General features: G+C 39.5%; 2 protein-coding genes across 2 annotated transcripts in view; one reads left to right on the forward strand and one right to left on the reverse strand.

Annotated features, from left to right (window-relative positions):
• tmem145 (transmembrane protein 145) overlaps positions 1-4445 on the forward strand; it is a 70956-nt gene extending 66511 nt beyond the window's left edge. Inside the window, exon 15 of the mRNA XM_047360975.1 lies at positions 514-4445. Coding sequence (XP_047216931.1) covers positions 514-753 — 240 coding nt within the window. The 3' untranslated portion in view covers positions 754-4445. The remainder of the gene's footprint in view (positions 1-513) is intronic.
• Positions 4446-5914: 1469 nt separating this feature from the next.
• On the reverse strand, positions 5915-17141 carry mrpl17 (mitochondrial ribosomal protein L17). The gene is made up of 3 exons (XM_047360976.1): positions 16761-17141; positions 6622-6690; positions 5915-6519 (listed from the first exon to the last, which is right to left on the reverse strand). Exons 1-3 carry the CDS (start codon positions 16932-16934, stop codon positions 6265-6267), a joined length of 498 nt encoding a protein of 165 aa, XP_047216932.1. The 5' UTR covers positions 16935-17141; the 3' UTR covers positions 5915-6264.
• Between the last annotated feature and the right edge of the window lie 328 nt (positions 17142-17469).

Here is a 17469-nt window from a genome sequence, read left to right on the forward strand (position 1 = left end):
AGGTTTGACACATCCAATAAATTTCATTCCATTTCATGATTGTGTTCCACTTATTGTTGATTCTTCCCAAAAAATTTGAATTTTATATCTTTATGTTTGAAGCCTGAAATGTGGCAAGAGGTTGACCAGTTCAAGGGGGCCGAGTACTTTCACAAGGCACTGTATATGTGTGTGTGTGTGTGTGTGTGTGTGTGTGTATGTATGTATGATCACTCAAGAGGTACTTTGACTGAACAGATGTAGGGTGCTGATGGTCTTAACATTGTTTAGATCTGTATACACATTTCCTGCTATTTATGAAAAAATCTTCATTCGATTGAATTCACTCATACTTCATTAATCCCAAAGGTAAATTAAATGCATGTTTTTTAATTAGTCAGAAGATCTTTGTGCTGACAGTGTTGGAAGACGAGGATCTCCTTTGCACTCAGCATGCTTTTTTTTTTTGTATGGATTGTTGATATTATTATATAAATGACGCCTCAGTTGAGTAAGACTTGTTTTTAATTCTAGGATCCAGTGAAAACTGTAGAAGAGACGGTAGCTCGTAAAGGACCCAATGTGCCGAGGAACAGCGAACAAAAGATCATTACCACCGCTGCAGACTTAACCATGATATTGCCCCCACCTCCACCTCCGATACCCCCACGTCCTGCCTCACGCTCACCTCCGATGCCCCCTCGGCTTCCATCATTCACAGAGTATTTCAGCATGCAGAGCGGTGGTGGAGGAGGCTTTGGAACGAAGGCATGAAGTGAATGGGAAAGAAAGACAGTGGCAGAAAGGATGAAGGCTACAGAAAGAGGTGGTGCGAATGACGGTGTCAAAAAGGTCATCCAAAATAACAGAGGAATTGTAGATGGAAGGACACACATGAGAAGTCATCACAAACGTAAATCCCTGAATGGTCCTTTTAACCTGCAAATGGAAATGACCTGTATGGAAAAGTTAGGGGGATGGCTCTGACGCAAATGCTGAGGTTGTAAAAGAATAAAGAAGCAATAAATATTTGATGTTGACCAGTTGAAGGCACACGGGGAGAAAGATGACGAAGTGGATGTAGCCAGAGCAATAGAATGATAACTGTGCACAATGTGGAAATGAACAAAATTCTTCAAATACTTTTATTGAAAAATTCATGGGGATTTGATGGTGTGTCTGGAAGTTTGTAAATAGCTAAAAATGTTGAGAACAACAACTCTGTATAGTTTTATTTCAACAGAGGAGATTAATTCATGTATTTTCCCTAAACATGACATTCCAGTTGGTGCCTCAACCACAGAAATTTCATGCTATTACATGTTTAAAATTCATAAAAAATACTTTTTTATGTTCTAGACATTTTTGATAAAACTTAGGTATATTTATGGTATATGGAGTCTGTTGTTTATTTATATTCTGACTATAAGCTTTCATTGGAACTGGTTTTTCTGGATCGATATGCTGATGTGTAACTGTAAATTGTCATATTTAATCTAGGCACCTCCAAGTACAATACTCGTAATACATGCATGTTTGTGTTGTAGTTCTGGTCCGAAAAGCAGATGTATGTACTCCATATGACCATAGAATATTCACTTATTGTGTGTATTGAAACCCATACTTCTATAAATACATACAATAGGCTGCAGTATGCTTTTTTACTGCAAATCTTCTGTTAATTATTTTTCAGATTGAAACTGTCTTGTATTTGTAACCCAAAAACAGAAGTAGGCATGGGCTGGTTTGACATTCTGAGACATAATAAGTGTGGGCAAAAATACCACAGTTCCACATCAGATTGCAGAACAAAAACAAGCATTTAATATAGATGCAGCTATCAGAGATTTGTGGCTGGTCTTTGTAAACCTCTGACCTGCTAATAGCACCTTTTAGTAGATTCTAAATTTTCCTGAAGATCTTTAACAGTATAAAATATTTGTTGGACCAGTTTGTTCCATGATCAGTCATTGTTTATGATAAGAGTGGAGGTGACTTCACACTGTGTGTGGGGGAGAGATTATGCTGGAAAACAGGGTTTTACTCTTTTTTTTTTTTTTTTTAAACAAAAGACAAAATGATTTCACAGCTGATATTTCAAACTGTCTTCGGCAACATCTAATAATATTTAGCATGGTTAGCATTAGTAACTGTAAACATTAGTCCATGTTTGTATTCTATATAGTGCTCTGGTTTGTATCTTTGCTAATTCATAGCCTGGTACTGTTATTTTGCCCCATATCTACTTCTGTTTCATAGCCGCACACCTAACCGTTGTGTATCAGATTATTTTCTTTTGGTAAATGAATAGTTTTGATAAATTGTGGACATCAATGATTAGAAAAAGAGAAGAAATAACCAGTGCCCAAACTTCCACACTGGAGAGTGTTGTTATTAATGCAACTGATAACATTTTTTACTTTCTCACAGGCTGCTCACCAGGACAATCTGGTCAATCTAAAAAATGTTTGTGTCTGCTCATTAACTGATTTATCTGTTCATACATATTTAAGAACATATAAAATATAACACCCTAACACGATATTATTCTAGCTCTAAAGGCATATTTATTTTCTGTTCTACATTGTTTTTTATTTATTTATTCATAATCTCCTATTAGCCATGATACACAGCTGACTGACATTTCTCAGCCAATACACTTCTACACTGTCTTTGGTTTGTCATTAAGAGCAGTTTAAACCACACAAATATCAGTTCGACAATATTTTAATGGTTTTAAAAATGTGACTTTTTCGAACAATAAAACTAGATACCTGCCCATGCCTAATAAAATCAAAATCATACAGTACTGTTTTTAGTTTATTATTTCACTGGAGTGCAGACTATCCCTGTTAAACTGTCATATCTGTGTTAGTGGATGTTGGTGAATGTACAGATGCAATACAGCACCAGGACAGCGGTGATGCTAAAGTTGTCCAGTGCTTCAGATTTATCAGATTCATTTTTCTGTAAAGCCTTCCATGATTTTATAAACAAGTGTCTTTGTGCTTTGGTAATTAGATTTTCTAATTCTAATCAAAAATCCGTTATGACTAACAAAAAACTAGTGAGTTATTTGATTTTAATGGTAAAGTCGAATATAAAATTGAAATACAAGCCGTTTTTTCTTTTGTGATAAAAATGGATGAGTGGAAGTTTAAATTTGTTTTGATTTAATTTTTCTTTTTTCATATTTAAACCTTAAAATATGCTAAATTGACCAGTGTTTTGATGATCCTAGTCAGCCACCAGTTCTGCGACCATTGTATGTTGTGATACTAGGTGGCGCTGTGTCCTGTTTTCTTTAACTTCTGAAACATCACTTTCTAAAAACTTCAGTGTGATTTCTGCTGATTCGTTTTTTACCACAATTTTTTTTTTTTCTTCCATTTTATATGTTGTAGTTTAAAACCAAAATCAAATAACCACTTGTTTTTTGTTGCTGTTGTTTCGCCATTACTGGTTTTAAACCTAATTACCAAAACAAGCATAGACCCAAGAGGCTCTCTCTCTCTTATTTATTTTACAAAAATAACCCCTGACCCCTGTCTTGTATCTGAACCATAAATCAATTTATTTGTTGGTCTTTTACACCTTAATGTTTAAACTGTGCAAAAAAAACTGAACAAACATTCAGTTATAATATTCAATATGCTGCCCTTATATCGGGAATAAAAAGAAGTGTAGAGGAGCTGTGAAAGCAGCAACATAACTACATTTTGTCTGCCCTGCATGGAGCACTTTAATGTTCCTGGTCTTGTTCTGTTTATTTGTGTGCATCCATCCTATAGGACTGCTTTAAAAACCTGTATTTACACTTCATGGAGTATTATCCCAGATGCGTACACCTGTAAATACGGACTGAAACCGTCATTGTGACATTTTAGGGAATAATTCATGCTTTGTTTGCAACAAAGTCAATGGTTTTATCTTGAATTAGAGATTCTGGGGTGCTCAGCTTCGAGCCCCCAGATTTATCAGTGGCAAACTTGTTGTCATGGAGTACCGATGTTAGGACTGTAATGTGTAAAATGTAGGAGTCTTTTCAGAAGTGTAACTTTGTGAAACTGACTGGTACTTGAATTAGAGTACTAATTGTTGCTTCTGAGTATGTGTCTGGTCTGTATTTGGCATGTCTGCCTCTTTGTCCGATGTTGCCATGACTTGACTGTATAGACACGGAGAGACCGAGGCAGGCTTACTGATATTGTAACACTGCTTTAGCCACGTTTATGCCCTCGTTGAAATGACATAAGGTTTTGTGGAGACACAACTTGAAGAAAGAATTTGTGTGCATGACAGAGAACAGCACAGCTTTTAGGCTACTCAGAGCGATCTGGTTAAGAGCACATCACTAAAGCACCATTCAAATGCATTTTATTGGTGTCAAATAATATTAACTATAAAAATGCTGTACATATACACTTTTTGCCAAAATAACTAATAAAAATATGGTTTTATTTAAAGCCTAGTCTGGCTGTCTTACTTGCTTTCTGTGTTGATTTGTGAGCTTGTTGCGTTCCAGTGAGGAACGAGTCCAAATGTCGTAAACCTGATATTTGTTTATTGTGTTTGGAATTTGTTCTTATTATGAGGGTCTATTAAGATAAAACACTCTGGGGACAGTTTCCAGCCTGGTCCAAAATGGAAGCTTGCAGGCCTAAATGTTCTACAGGCATTACCAATATCTTGATCTGACTAGCTGTTCAGTCAGAAGGTATTACTGAACTTTCAGTCAAAATGTCTATTTCAAAAACTTGTATTAACATTTTTTTTCCCTTTTATGGGAAATTGTTGGTCATTTTGGTTAATAAATCATTTTGTCCACATGCTGTGATAAGTCGTATTTGAAGCAGATATATAATTACAGCTGCCTCTCAATAAATTACAGCATCATTGAAAAGTTAATTTGTTATATAATATACTGTTGATGATTATGGCTCGCACCTAATGAAATCCCAAAATTAGAATATGACTTTAAATCAATAAAAATAATACAGAAAGGTCTGCCTACTGAACAGTATATCCATGTATTGTATATTATAGGAACTGAGTACTTGATTTGGACTTTGAGCACCTTCAAGAACTCCTACTTTAGTCTCATCAGTCAACAGAATATTTTCTCAAAGGTCTTGAGGATTAATCAAGATGTTCTTTTTGATATGTGAGAGGCATCTTCATGTTTAATTTTATGAGCTTTTGAACTCTTCCATGGATGCTCAGTCTCCTTTGTATTATTGATTCATGAACACTGAACCCGGACGTCAAGAGAGGCCTGCAGGGCTTTACATGATGTTATGGCTACTCAGTGACCCCCCTGGATGGGTCATTGATATGCTGTTGGAGTTGTTCTGGTATGTTGGCCACATCTGGAAACGTTTACCACTGTTCCAAAATTTCTCCATTTGTGGATAATAGTTCTAACTGGTGTTTTTTCCTCGCTGTCCAAAAGCCTTGGAAATGGTTTTGTAACAACTGTTTTAACCTGCTTTTGAATTTCAGGCAAGTTATATTTAAGTAATTTTGCTGATTCTGCATCAACCGGCTTGGGTGCGGATAATGACATTGAACTCAGCTCTCCAACAAAATGTAGGTATTTTGACATTTGCTTACAGTAATACTAATGATTTAAGGAAGGAACCTATGAATAAAAATTAATTTACAGGTGGAGCCAGAACACAGGTGAACCGGTAAAGTTAGCATATACGTTATACAAAGCATATCATGTTACATCACTCAACTTTTTCTGTTTTCATAAATTATTGGCTTTGCTTGTCGAGAAACATTAACTTATTTTGTGTTTTTGCTCATATTCAACCTTTAAAAAAGGAGAAGTTTAGAAGCATCCTTTAGGGCTAAAATCTCTACAGCGCATATTTTGAGGTTCATAACTTATTCGCTGAGGCCTCTATTTAAAAAGCACAACTGCAGGAGGCTGCATCGATTCTTTTATTCATTTTCTTTCAGATCAGATTTAACAGAGCATGCCTCTGCTGCTCTGACTATCTTCTTCACAAAATCAGTGATGTAAAATATTAAAATTCTTCAACAGGGTAAGGACACGTTATTTTTATTCAGGTCCTTCTGCTGAGAACCCGCATAAAGCTAAACTCATAAATACTGAAGAAGTAAGAAAAACCTGAAACTTAGGTTGGAGAAATAACACAATCAGTTTAGTTTTAACAGATCTGCTCTTGATTTAGCTCACATTAAAACTGTTCATGAAAAGAAATGTATTAAGGCTGTTTCTGCAGCAATAAAAAAACAAAAACATGAAGGGATTAATTAAGCTTCTGCAGCCAACACTCTTGCTCTCTCTTCTCTGTAGCCTTTGAGGAGCTGGTTGAGGAGAGTCAGTTCATTCTCCTTCTTCACAGGATAAAGAGGAGGAAAAGGGTTGCCTTTGTACTCCAACACGGCCATCTTGGCTCTGTCCAGGTTCTCTCTGTTGGGGATCCGGGCCATCCGTGTGTAGCCAGTCAACTGGTTTTCAAAACGCGGAGCGAGGACTTTAAAGAGCTTTGGGACGAGGTCCTTTTCCTGGAAAAAGGAAGCAGGAGGTAAACATCAAATCAACTGTTTTCCATTAAGAGCTCAGCCTCTTATAACTTCACAGGGATGAAAAGAGCTGCAGACACGTACCGTTAGCCAAAAACTGGCCATTTTCATCGCCTTCTCATCGGTGTCTCCCTTCTTGCCGTAATCGATTAGCTGGGAAGATGAAACGAAAAATATCGACAGTCAGAAACACCTCATGTCTAAGAGAATTTAGATTCAGATTGTGGCGCATGATTACATCTATGTTCATGTTCAAATTATCAAATGGGAGATTTTCCATAAGATTCAACAAGACTTGAGGAGAATCTGCAGGACTAGATACCTGGAGCAAAGCCATAAGCTGGACAGTCGGTATTATGCTAATATTTACAAGATTTAACTATTTGAATGCAATTTTTGTTGCAAAAATACATTATCACAAGAATCTTGAAGCTACTGAGGGTCAAATGTATCACAATTTCTAAACTGCAATTTTTTTTTTAATACAAATATATGGAGCTAAATTGGGGCCATAAAGTTTGTTCAAATGAAAAAACATTTGAACCTGAAAAATAAAAGTTTGTTCAAAAGAAAAACATTTGAACCTGAAAAATTATTTTGAACCTCCCCCCAAAAAATTTGAAACTGGAAAAAAAAAGTTCAAAACTACTTTTCAGATTAAATTTGTTTTTTCGAACGTGCAGATTTTTTTTTCGGCTTCAAACTTTTGGACCTGTTTTGGCGTGGGGGGCGGGGCCTCAGATCACGGGGTGTGGAATCATGACTGACAGCTCAAGACAGCGGCTGAACAACATATTCCCAGCTGTTGCATTCAGGGACCGTGGGAACTGGAATTATCTGTAATACATCATCAATATTCTATATATATGTGATTGGTTTTGAAAGATAACATGCTTCACCGATAGAAGCAGCTTACGTGAAAACATGACGCGAATCTAAGAGGAGAAAATATGATCTTGACAGATTTGCACAGCATTTTAAGTCTGTGTTGGAGATTTCGCATGCTCTCAACATAAAGCAACAGAACCGCCAGGCTAAGCGGCGGGAATGAAACCAGATGCAAAACGAGTCGGTATTTTCCAAATATCCTTGCATAATTAAGCCTGGACTTGTTGTCATATGGACTGGACTCGGGTTTCGGTTTCTGGTGCATTTTTGATTAAAACGTGTTTGGTCTTCATTTTTTATTTTTTTTCTCGGCACTAGAGGCCTTTGTTTTTGACAGTAGGCAGACAGGAAGGAGGGGCAAAGAGAGGGGGAGAGATTTGGCAAAGGTCGCCGGGTCCGGGACTCAAACCCGGGACGCCCGCTTCGAGGACTATAGCCTCTATATATGGTCGCGCGCTAACCCCTACACCACCAGCAAACTGGCATACGGGGGCATACCACTGGCTTAGTGGAATGGTGGTTCACTTTTTTATTTTCATGAATATGAATATTGTAGCTTCACACTGAAGGCATCAAAACTATGAATTAACACATGTGGAATTATATACTGAACAAAAAAGTGTGAAACAACTGAAAATATGTCTTATATTCTAGGTTCTTCAAAGTAGCCACCTTTTGCTTTGATCACTGCTCCGCACACTCTTGGCATTCTGTTGATGAGCTTCAAGAGGTAGTCATCTGAAATGGTTGTGCCCTGTCAGGTTTAATAAGTGGGATTTCAAGCCTTATAAATGGGGTTGGGACCATCAGTTGTGTTGTGCAGGAGGTGGATACAGTACACAGCTGATAGTCCTACTGAATAGACTGGTAGAATTTGTATTATGGCAAGAAAAAAGCTAAGTAAAGAAAAATGAGTGGCTATCATTACTTTAAGAAATGAAGGTCAGTCAGTCCAAACAATTGGGAAAACTTTGAAAGTGTCCCCAAGTGCAGTCGCAAAAACCATCAAGCGCTACAAACAAACTGGCTCACATGAGGACCGCCCCAGGAAAGGAAGACCAAGAGTCACCTCTGCTGTGGACGATAAGTTCATCCGAGTCACCAGCTTCAGAAATCGCAGGTTAACAGCAGCTCAGATTAGAGAACAGGTCAATGCCACACAGAGTTCTAGCAGCACATCTCTAGAACAACTGTTAAGAGGAGACTGTGTGAATCAGGCCTTCATGGTAAAATAGCTGGGAGAGGAAACCACTGCTGAGGACAGGCAACAAGCAGAAGAGACTTGTTTGGGCTAAAGAACACAAGGAATGGACATTAGACCAGTGGAAATCTGTGCTTTGGTCTGATGAGTCCAAGTTTGAGATCTTTGGTTCCAACCACCGTGTCTTTGTGCGGCGCAGAAGAGATGAACGGATGGACTCTACATGCCTGGTTCCCACCATGAAGCATGGAGGAGGAGGTGTGATGGTGTGGGGTTGCTTTGTTGGTGACACTGTTAGGAATTTATTCAAAATAAAAGGCATACTGAACCAGCATGGCTACCACAGCATCTTGCAGCGGCATGCTATTCCATCTGGTTTGCGTTTAGTTGGACCATCATTTATTTTTCAACAGGACAATGACCCCAAACACACCTCCAGGCTGTGTAAGGGCTATTTGACCAAGAAGGAGAGTGATTGGTGTTGCGCCAGATGACCTGGCCTCCACAGTCACCGGACGTGAACCCAATCGAGATGGTTTGGGGTGAGAGTGAAGGCAAAAGGGCCAACAAGTACCATTGTTCCCTAAACTATGCCATATCAACCTGTTAGGGATAACGTTTATTTATATGACTCATAGCTGTTTTTCCCACTTATACCATAATGATATAAAGCATAAGTTCTAATGTTTCCCTTTTGTTAGAAGAGGATAAGAATGCTCATCGACACACATTACAAGGATAAATGGCCCAAGGTTTGTCATGAATGACCTGTGGCCCAGGCACTGGGTTTGATGGTGGAGCAGGCAGTAACTGGTTTGATTAGATTAAGGATTAACACCAGCTACTACACAACCTACCAGATAGATACCACAATGGTGACACATAGTCTGCTGATAAACACTGAGGGAGGGCACATCCATTGCATTGGAGTGCCAGATATAAAACTACATGTGACCTTCTATCGGGGCTCTTTGTCATCCTAATGGTGCGTTCACACCGAACGCGGATTCTGCGAATATTTCGCGTCATTTGTGTGCTTTTGCCCGCTTGACATTCTGCGTGAACTCCGCGTTGCCATTTGGCAACAAGCGGCAACGCTTCGCCGCGTCATCAAATAGGAGGAGCTTCTATCTGCTGCTTGCTGGTTTCAACTGAACATGGCGGACATGGATTTCACGGACCTAATTACGGTGTTTTACCTGTGGAGAGGCGAAAAACGACGCCGACGTCCCTGGGTTCACCAGATTCTTCAGGGATGGGAACAGTTCAGAGATTACCACCAACTACTCCAGGAGCTGCGTCTGGATGACGGTTGATTTCAGCGGTACTTCCATTTATCCAGGACCCAGTTCAAAGATCTGCTGTCCCGCGTTGGGAGATGAAGCGGCCTCCGGGACATCAACTACTGGCGCTGTATCCCCGCTGCTGAACGCCTGTCCATCTGTCTTCGGTGAGTAAATAAATCTCAGCTCAATAAAAAAACAGCAGATTTTTAATGTCCACATTTCCTAAATATAAGACATTTGTGCCTAAACATAACCAGGCCAGGTCCTTTCTGTACTTGTCTCGGTAAAAATAATTAGTTGAGTCATACAACTCTGGCTTGCTGCACATCGCCACTATGATCTGGTCCTCCATCTTCACTGACAACCGCTTCTTCTCCGCTGTGGTCCTTCCCCCTGATTGGTTGACGCAATGCGAATTTAGGAAAAAGTTCAGATTTTTCAACTTGTCCATCGCTCTCGCTCCGCTCCGCGGCGCCGCTCCTGAACGCGCCTCTACATAGGGATAACATGTATCCTTACAGACTGCGACGGTCCGAGACGGAAGCCTCAGCGCTGATCTCTGTAATCATTCCTCTGCCTAATTTAGATTAATGGAGCTAAAAGTTAGAAACTATTTGAGTCGTTCCTTTAAGAGTCAGTGTTAGATAGAGTCTGATCGCTTCTGGGGACCAAGGACCGGAGGAACTCCGAGAGGTCTGACCACCAACAAGGTGCGGTAGCTCGGACAAACCTCTCCTCTGCTCCAGTCAGGCAGATCAGCTCTGCTGCGCGCTGGCGAACAGCTGATTTGTAACACATGAATATGCGCTGCAGGGCGGCCAGCTGAGCTGACAATGAAGAGCGGAGATCAGAAAAAAAAGCCCGGGCTACTAGAACAAACAGTGACACTTATTAAAAACTGCCAGCGGTCCACCGCGGATTTCCCCGGTTGCCCGTATGCCAGTTTGCCCCTGGCTGTGCGTCACTTCACTAAATGAAGACCAAACACGTTTTAATCAAAAATGCACCAGAAACCGAAACCCGAGTCCAGTCCATATGACAACAAGTCCAGGCTTAATTATGCAAGGATATTTGGAAAATACCGGCTCGTTTTGCATCTGGTTTCATTCCCGCCGCTTAGTCTGGCGGTTCTTTTGCTTCACGTTGAGAGCATGGGAAATCTCCAACACGGACTTAAAATGCTGAGCAAATCTGTCAAGATCATATTTTCTCCTCTGAGATTCGCGTCGTGAAAAACCTTTTTTTCCAGTTTTCAAATTTTATGGGGGGGAGGTTCAAAATAATTTTTCAGGTTCAAATGTTTTTCGTTTAAACAAACTTTATGGCCCCAATTTAGCTCCATTCACCTGAGAAGAGCATACATGATATGTGTATCTGTAATTGTTTAAATTTTTCAATAATTCATTGAATAAAGTAATAAATATGGAAATAATCAGCTTAAATGTCTATTCAGTATATGTTTAAAGCATATATTATTATTTCAGTAAATACTTCTATAGTCCTGTTTCAGCCCCCCACTTATTAGTTTTGATCTGTTAGTCTTGGCCATCAAAGTTTGTGGACAGAGCTAACACTGCAACTCACAAGATGATTGGTCTGAGCTACAGGTTAACCAATCACATATTAGAGCCTAACTAACAGGCCATAATAAAATAATTTATTTAAACGTTTGCACAAGAAATAAGAAATAATGGAAAAAACTATGATTTTTATCATACACTGAATCCCAGTTTAAATTAATGAACTTTATATTTGACTAATTAAGCATACAATAAACAACTGACACTTTTTAATGAATATAGATACATTTTCTTTTATTATTTAATGATTTGGTATAATAAAAAAGCCCTCTGTCTTTTTAGACACTTTTAAATATACACAATGTCACTGCTTTTTCTAAAAATATCTATTGTTTTCTCAGCAGACAACACACAATAATCTGTAACAAGAAAGCAATTGTACTGAAAATTAAAGATCCACAATAGCTGCTACTACTAGTTGTCAAGTTCAGAACTGTATGCCCTGTTGCACGCTGATATAAGGCTTTGGATTATAGAGAGAAATCTGTCGAGGTGAACATCAGCAACAACTAAGAGGATGCATGTTCAAATATTCTCAGAGCAAAAAAAGGAGTTAGGAGAATTTAAGCCTATCCAGGAGCTCCACCTTCTGGGTCTGGTTTAGGCTTAGTAATGAGAAATGTTCAAGAGATTGCACTAAGTGTAACAGAAATGAAAACCACCATCAGCAATCAAATATCTCCCAGAGTACCTTGACGTGATCAGCATCAGACTAGGACTTCATGACTGGTGTGTGTGCATCTTCTAGCTAGATGTGTCAAACTTTAATCAAAGTGTTGTGCATAAAAAACGGCAATCTGAAAAAGGCCTGCAGGGCATTTTATGTTGTTTGCATTTTTCAACTAGATTATATATGAGTCTAACCTGACATATAGCTAAGTGTATTTCTTTTTTGTTTGTGGTAACACATACTAAGCAAGTACAGGGGTTGGACAATGAAACTGAAACACCTGGATTTAGACCACAATAATTTATTAGTATGGTGTAGGGCCTCCTTTTGCGGCCAATACAGCGTCAATTTGTCTTGGGAATGACATATACAGGTCCTTCTCAAAATATTAGCATATTGTGATAAAGTTCATTATTTTCCATAATGTCATGATGAAAATTTTACATTAATATATTTTAGATTTATTGCACACTAATTGAAATATTTCAGGTCTTTTATTGTCTTAATACGGATGATTTTGGCATACAGCTCATGAAAACCACAAATTCTTATCTCACAAAATTAGCATATCATTAAAAGAGTCTCTAAACGAGATATGAACCTAATCATCTGAATCAACGAGTTAACTCTAAACACCTGCAAAAGATTCCTGAGGCCTTTAAAACTCCCAGCCTGGTTCATCACTCAAAACCCCAATCATGGGTAAGACTGCCGACCTGACTGCTGTCCAGAAGGCCACTATTGACACCCTCAAGCAAGAGGGTAAGACACAGAAAGACATTTCTGAACGAATAGGCTGTTCCCAGAGTGCTGTATCAAGGCACCTCAGTGGGAAGTCTGTGGGAAGGAAAAAGTGTGGCAGAAAACGCTGCACAACGAGAAGAGGTGACTGGACCCTGAGGAAGATTGTGGAGAAGGGCCGATTCCAGACCTTGGGGGACCTGCGGAAGCAGTGGACTGAGTCTGGAGTAGAAACATCCAGAGCCACTGTGCACAGGCGTGTGCAGGAAATGGGCTACAGGTGCCGCATTCCCCAGGTCAAGCCACTTTTGAACCAGAAACAGCGGCAGAAGCACCTGACCTGGACTACAGAGAAGCAGCACTGGACTGTTGCTCAGTGGTCCAAAGTACTTTTTTCGGATGAAAGCAAATTCTGCATGTCATTCGGAAATCAAGGTGCCAGAGTCTGGAGGAAGACTGGGGAGAAGGAAATGCCAAAATGCCAGAAGTCCAGTGTCAAGTACCCACAGTCAGTGGCCTCTTGCTTGAGAGTGTCAATGCAGCTAGCTATCAGGAGATTTTGGAGCACTTCATGCTTCCATCTGCTGAAAAGCTTTATGGAGATGAAGATTTCATTTTTCAGCACGACCTGGCACCTGCTCACAGTGCCAAAACCACTGGTAAATGGTTTACTGACCATGGTATCACTGTGCTCAATTGGCCTGCCAACTCTCCTGACCTGAACCCCATAGAGAATCTGTGGGATATTGTGAAGAGAACGTTGAGAGACTCAAGACCCAACACTCTGGATGAGTTAAAGGCCGCTATCGAAGCATCCTGGGCCTCCATAAGACCTCAGCAGTGCCACAGGCTGATTGCCTCCATGCCACGCCGCATTGAAGCAGTCATTTCTGCCAAAGGATTCCCGACCAAGTATTGAGTGCATAACTGTACATGATTATTTGAAGGTTGACATTTTTTGTATTAAAAACACTTTTCTTTTATTGGTCGGATGAAATATGCTAATTTTATGAGATAGGAATTTTGGGTTTTCATGAGCTGTATGCCAAAATCATCTGTATTAAGACAATAAAAGACCTGAAATATTTCAGTTAGTGTGCAATGAATCTAAAATATATGAATGTTAAATTTTCATCATTACATTATAGAAAATAATGAACTTTATCACAATATGCTAATATTTTGAGAAGGACCTGTACAAGTCCTGCTCAGTGGTCAGAGGGATTTTAAGCCATTCTTCTTGCAGGATAGTGGCCAGGTCACTACGTGATGCTGGTGGAGGAAAACGTTTCCTGACTCGCTCCTCCAAAACACCCCAAAGTGGCTCAATAATATTTAGATCTGGTGACTGTGCAGGCCATGGGAGATGTTCATCTTAACTTTCATGTTCATCAAACCAATCTTTCACCAGTCTTGCTGTGTGTATTGGTGCATTGTCATCCTGATACACGGCACCGCCTTCAGGATACAATGTTTGAACCATTGGATGCACATGGTCCTCAAGAATGGTTCGGTAGTCCTTGGCAGTGACGCGCCCATCTAGCACAAGTATTGGGCCAAGGGAATGCCATGATATGGCAGCCCAAACCATCACTGATCCACCCCCATGCTTCACTCTGGACATGCAACAGTCTGGGTGGTACGCTTCTTTGGGGCTTCTCCACACCGTAACTCTCGGATGTGGGGAAAACAGTAAAGGTGGACTCATTAGAGAACAATACATGTTTCACATTGTCCACAGCCCAAGATTTGCGCTCCTTGCACCATTGAAACCGACGTTTGGCATTGGCATGAGTGACCAAAGGTTTGGCTATAGCAGCCTGGCCGTGTATATTGACCCTGTGGAGCTCCCGACGGACAGTTCTGGTGGAAACAGGAGAGTTGAGGTGCACATTTAATTCTGCCGTGATTTGGGCAGCCGTGGTTTTATGTTTTTTGGATACAATCCGGGTTAGCAGCCGAACATCCCTTTCAGACAGCTTCCTCTTGCGTCCACAGTTAATCCTGTTGGATGTGGTTCATCCTTCTTGGTGGTATGCTGACATTACCCTGGATACCGTGGCTCTTGATACATCACAAAGACTTGCTGTCTTGGTCACAGATGCACCAGCAAGACGTGCACCAACAATTTGTCCTCTTTTGAACTCTGGTATGTCACCCATAATGTTGTGTGCATTTCAATATTTTTAGCAAAACTGTGCTCTTACCCTGCTAATTGAACCTTCACACTCTGCTCTTACTGGTGCAATGTGCAATCAATGAAGACTGGCTACCAGGCTGGTCCAATTTAGCCATGAAACCTCCCACAATAAAATGACAGATGTTTCAGTTTCATTGTCCAACCCCTGTATATCTTGAAACTGTATATAACCTGATAAACTGAGACTGTTTCACCTAAATACAGCTGAAACCAGATATTTACATCAATCGAATAAAAAGACATGTAATCTTTTTTTCTCACTGTGTAACATTAAATCAGATTAAATGGCTGTTTTAGGTCAGTTAGGATTACTAAAACAATTTGGATTTGCTAAATGCCAGAATATTAAGATGTTTTTTAATGGAGAAGTTTACCTAAATTTCACATTTATTTGATTTAATTTCCTATTAAACGGCTTGACTTTTTGGCTATTCTTCCACAAGCTTCTCACAACAGTCTGCTCGATCTTTGGCCCCTTCCTCCTCACAGAACTGGTGTAAAGGAGTCAGATTTGTAGGCCACCTTGCTCACACACACATCTTTTTAGCTATGCCTGCAAATGGTCTAAGGGACTGAGATCACGACTTTGTGATGACCACACCAAAACATTAAAGTTGTAATCATTCAGCTACTATGTGACAAAACTGGTGGTTTGGGTCAGTGTCCATCTGGAAGACCTAATTTCACCAAAGTTAATTTGCAGGTTGAAGTCTTGAGATGTTACTTCAACATTTCCACATAATGTTTTTTCCATGACACTAGTAAAACTCCCACACCACATGATGCAACCACCACTGTACTTCACAATAGGGATGGTGTTCCTGAGGGCATTTTCAAACTGTATTCTAGGTCTTTGTTGCTTTAGGAGTAATAGCTTCTTCATCTCTGAGTGGACGTCCAGCCTGTTGGTGAAAGAACTTTTTAACCTGTGGATAATGACACTCTTATCAGCATCAGCAAGCATCTTTATGATGTCTTTGCCTTTTGTTCTGGGGTTGACAACACAATTCACACTAAAACATGTTCATCTCTGGGACACAGAACCGGTCCTCCCCATGATTTTAATACTGACATATCATTTTATTGTAGCACTTTCAGGAATCTGGAAATTACTCCCAAGGATTAAAATAGACTTCTGGAGGTGCACAATTTACTGATGTCTTCAGTGATATTTTTGAATTTCTCCATGTGTGACATAATCCTTAAAAAAACCATCCATAATTGTGCCTCCATGTAATTTGGATGTTGTCAATTAACCCTTCAGAAGCTTGTCATGAAATGTATGTATAAATGTATTTGGGTTTCCCCAAATAATTTATAGCCATGATTAGGAAAATATCTGAATCTGAAAATATTATTATTATCTAAAAATAAAAATGACCCAAAACGGGAAACGTTTAGTCTGATTTAACGTCAAACTGTGAAAAAAAAAGTTATTTTATACAGTGTATATTTACAGTCTAATAAATGGCTTCAGATGTACATCGTTGATCTTTATCTTTGAAGAAGTAAAACAAAAAGGGCTGGGTGTACTAACATACTAACTAATATCTAAACGTTGTGGAATTAGTGAACATTGAAGGTTGTGAGGAATAATTTTAACACAATTTGCTGGTGATGTCCCAGAAACATGCCAGTGGCATTCAGGCCCCCTCACCTTCTCGGCGTAGAAGCGGACTTCATCGGCTCTGGCTTGCGTGGTTTCTATCCTCTCATGCCGGACCAGTCCTGTCAGGATGTTCCGCAGCATGTTGATCCGGGACTCGGGGCCCAGGCCCATCTTCCTGGCCACCCGGCCGTGGGAGATCAGCATCTGCAGCGTGAGGCGCATCGCGTCCCGTAGGTTCCGCTACACCAACAGCGTCCACGATAAATAATAATAATAACGATAAACTATAAACACGTAATAGAACAATGTGATTTTTCCGTCTATTAGGAAGAAAACAGAGAGGACATTAAAATGAATACATATATCAGTTATGTCAACGGTAGTTTTCCTCCCTCTGACATTGGCTGTACGTCGCCCAAAGTGTCCGATCTGCTCATGAAACTAGGAAACCAAGGTTCCGCTAAACTATTCGTAATGAAAATATTAAACCCAATGCAAAAACGGGATTTGCTTATTATTATTTTATTTTATTTTATTTTAGTAGTTTACATAACATAAACATGCAAAAAACAAAAAAAATAACGTTAAAATATTAAGCGCATTCAAGAAAAAATTAAGGCGATGGCATGGTAGAAACCAGTAGGCCTTCTGGTTTATATGAACCATACCAAATAATTAAGAAGATAAACAGTATTAACAATATATAAATATAAAGCATAAATCAATTATAGATATAAAGCACTTAAGTGAAAAAAAT

Source organism: Girardinichthys multiradiatus, chromosome 3 (genome assembly GCF_021462225.1).
Source record: "Girardinichthys multiradiatus isolate DD_20200921_A chromosome 3, DD_fGirMul_XY1, whole genome shotgun sequence".
Taxonomy (NCBI): Eukaryota; Metazoa; Chordata; class Actinopteri; order Cyprinodontiformes; family Goodeidae; genus Girardinichthys; species Girardinichthys multiradiatus.

Bases quoted from the DNA above. Each gene is read 5' to 3' on its own strand.
- mrpl17 (XM_047360976.1), bottom strand. From the start codon at position 16,934: ATGCGCCTCACGCTGCAGATGCTGATCTCCCACGGCCGGGTGGCCAGG. The intron at 6,691-16,760 runs GTGAGGGGGCCT...TCATCTTCCCAG, and splicing joins TCCGCTTCTACGCCGAGAAG to CTAATCGATTACGGCAAGAA. The intron at 6,520-6,621 runs GTACGTGTCTGC...TCCTTTTTCCAG, and splicing joins TGGCCAGTTTTTGGCTAACG to GAAAAGGACCTCGTCCCAAA.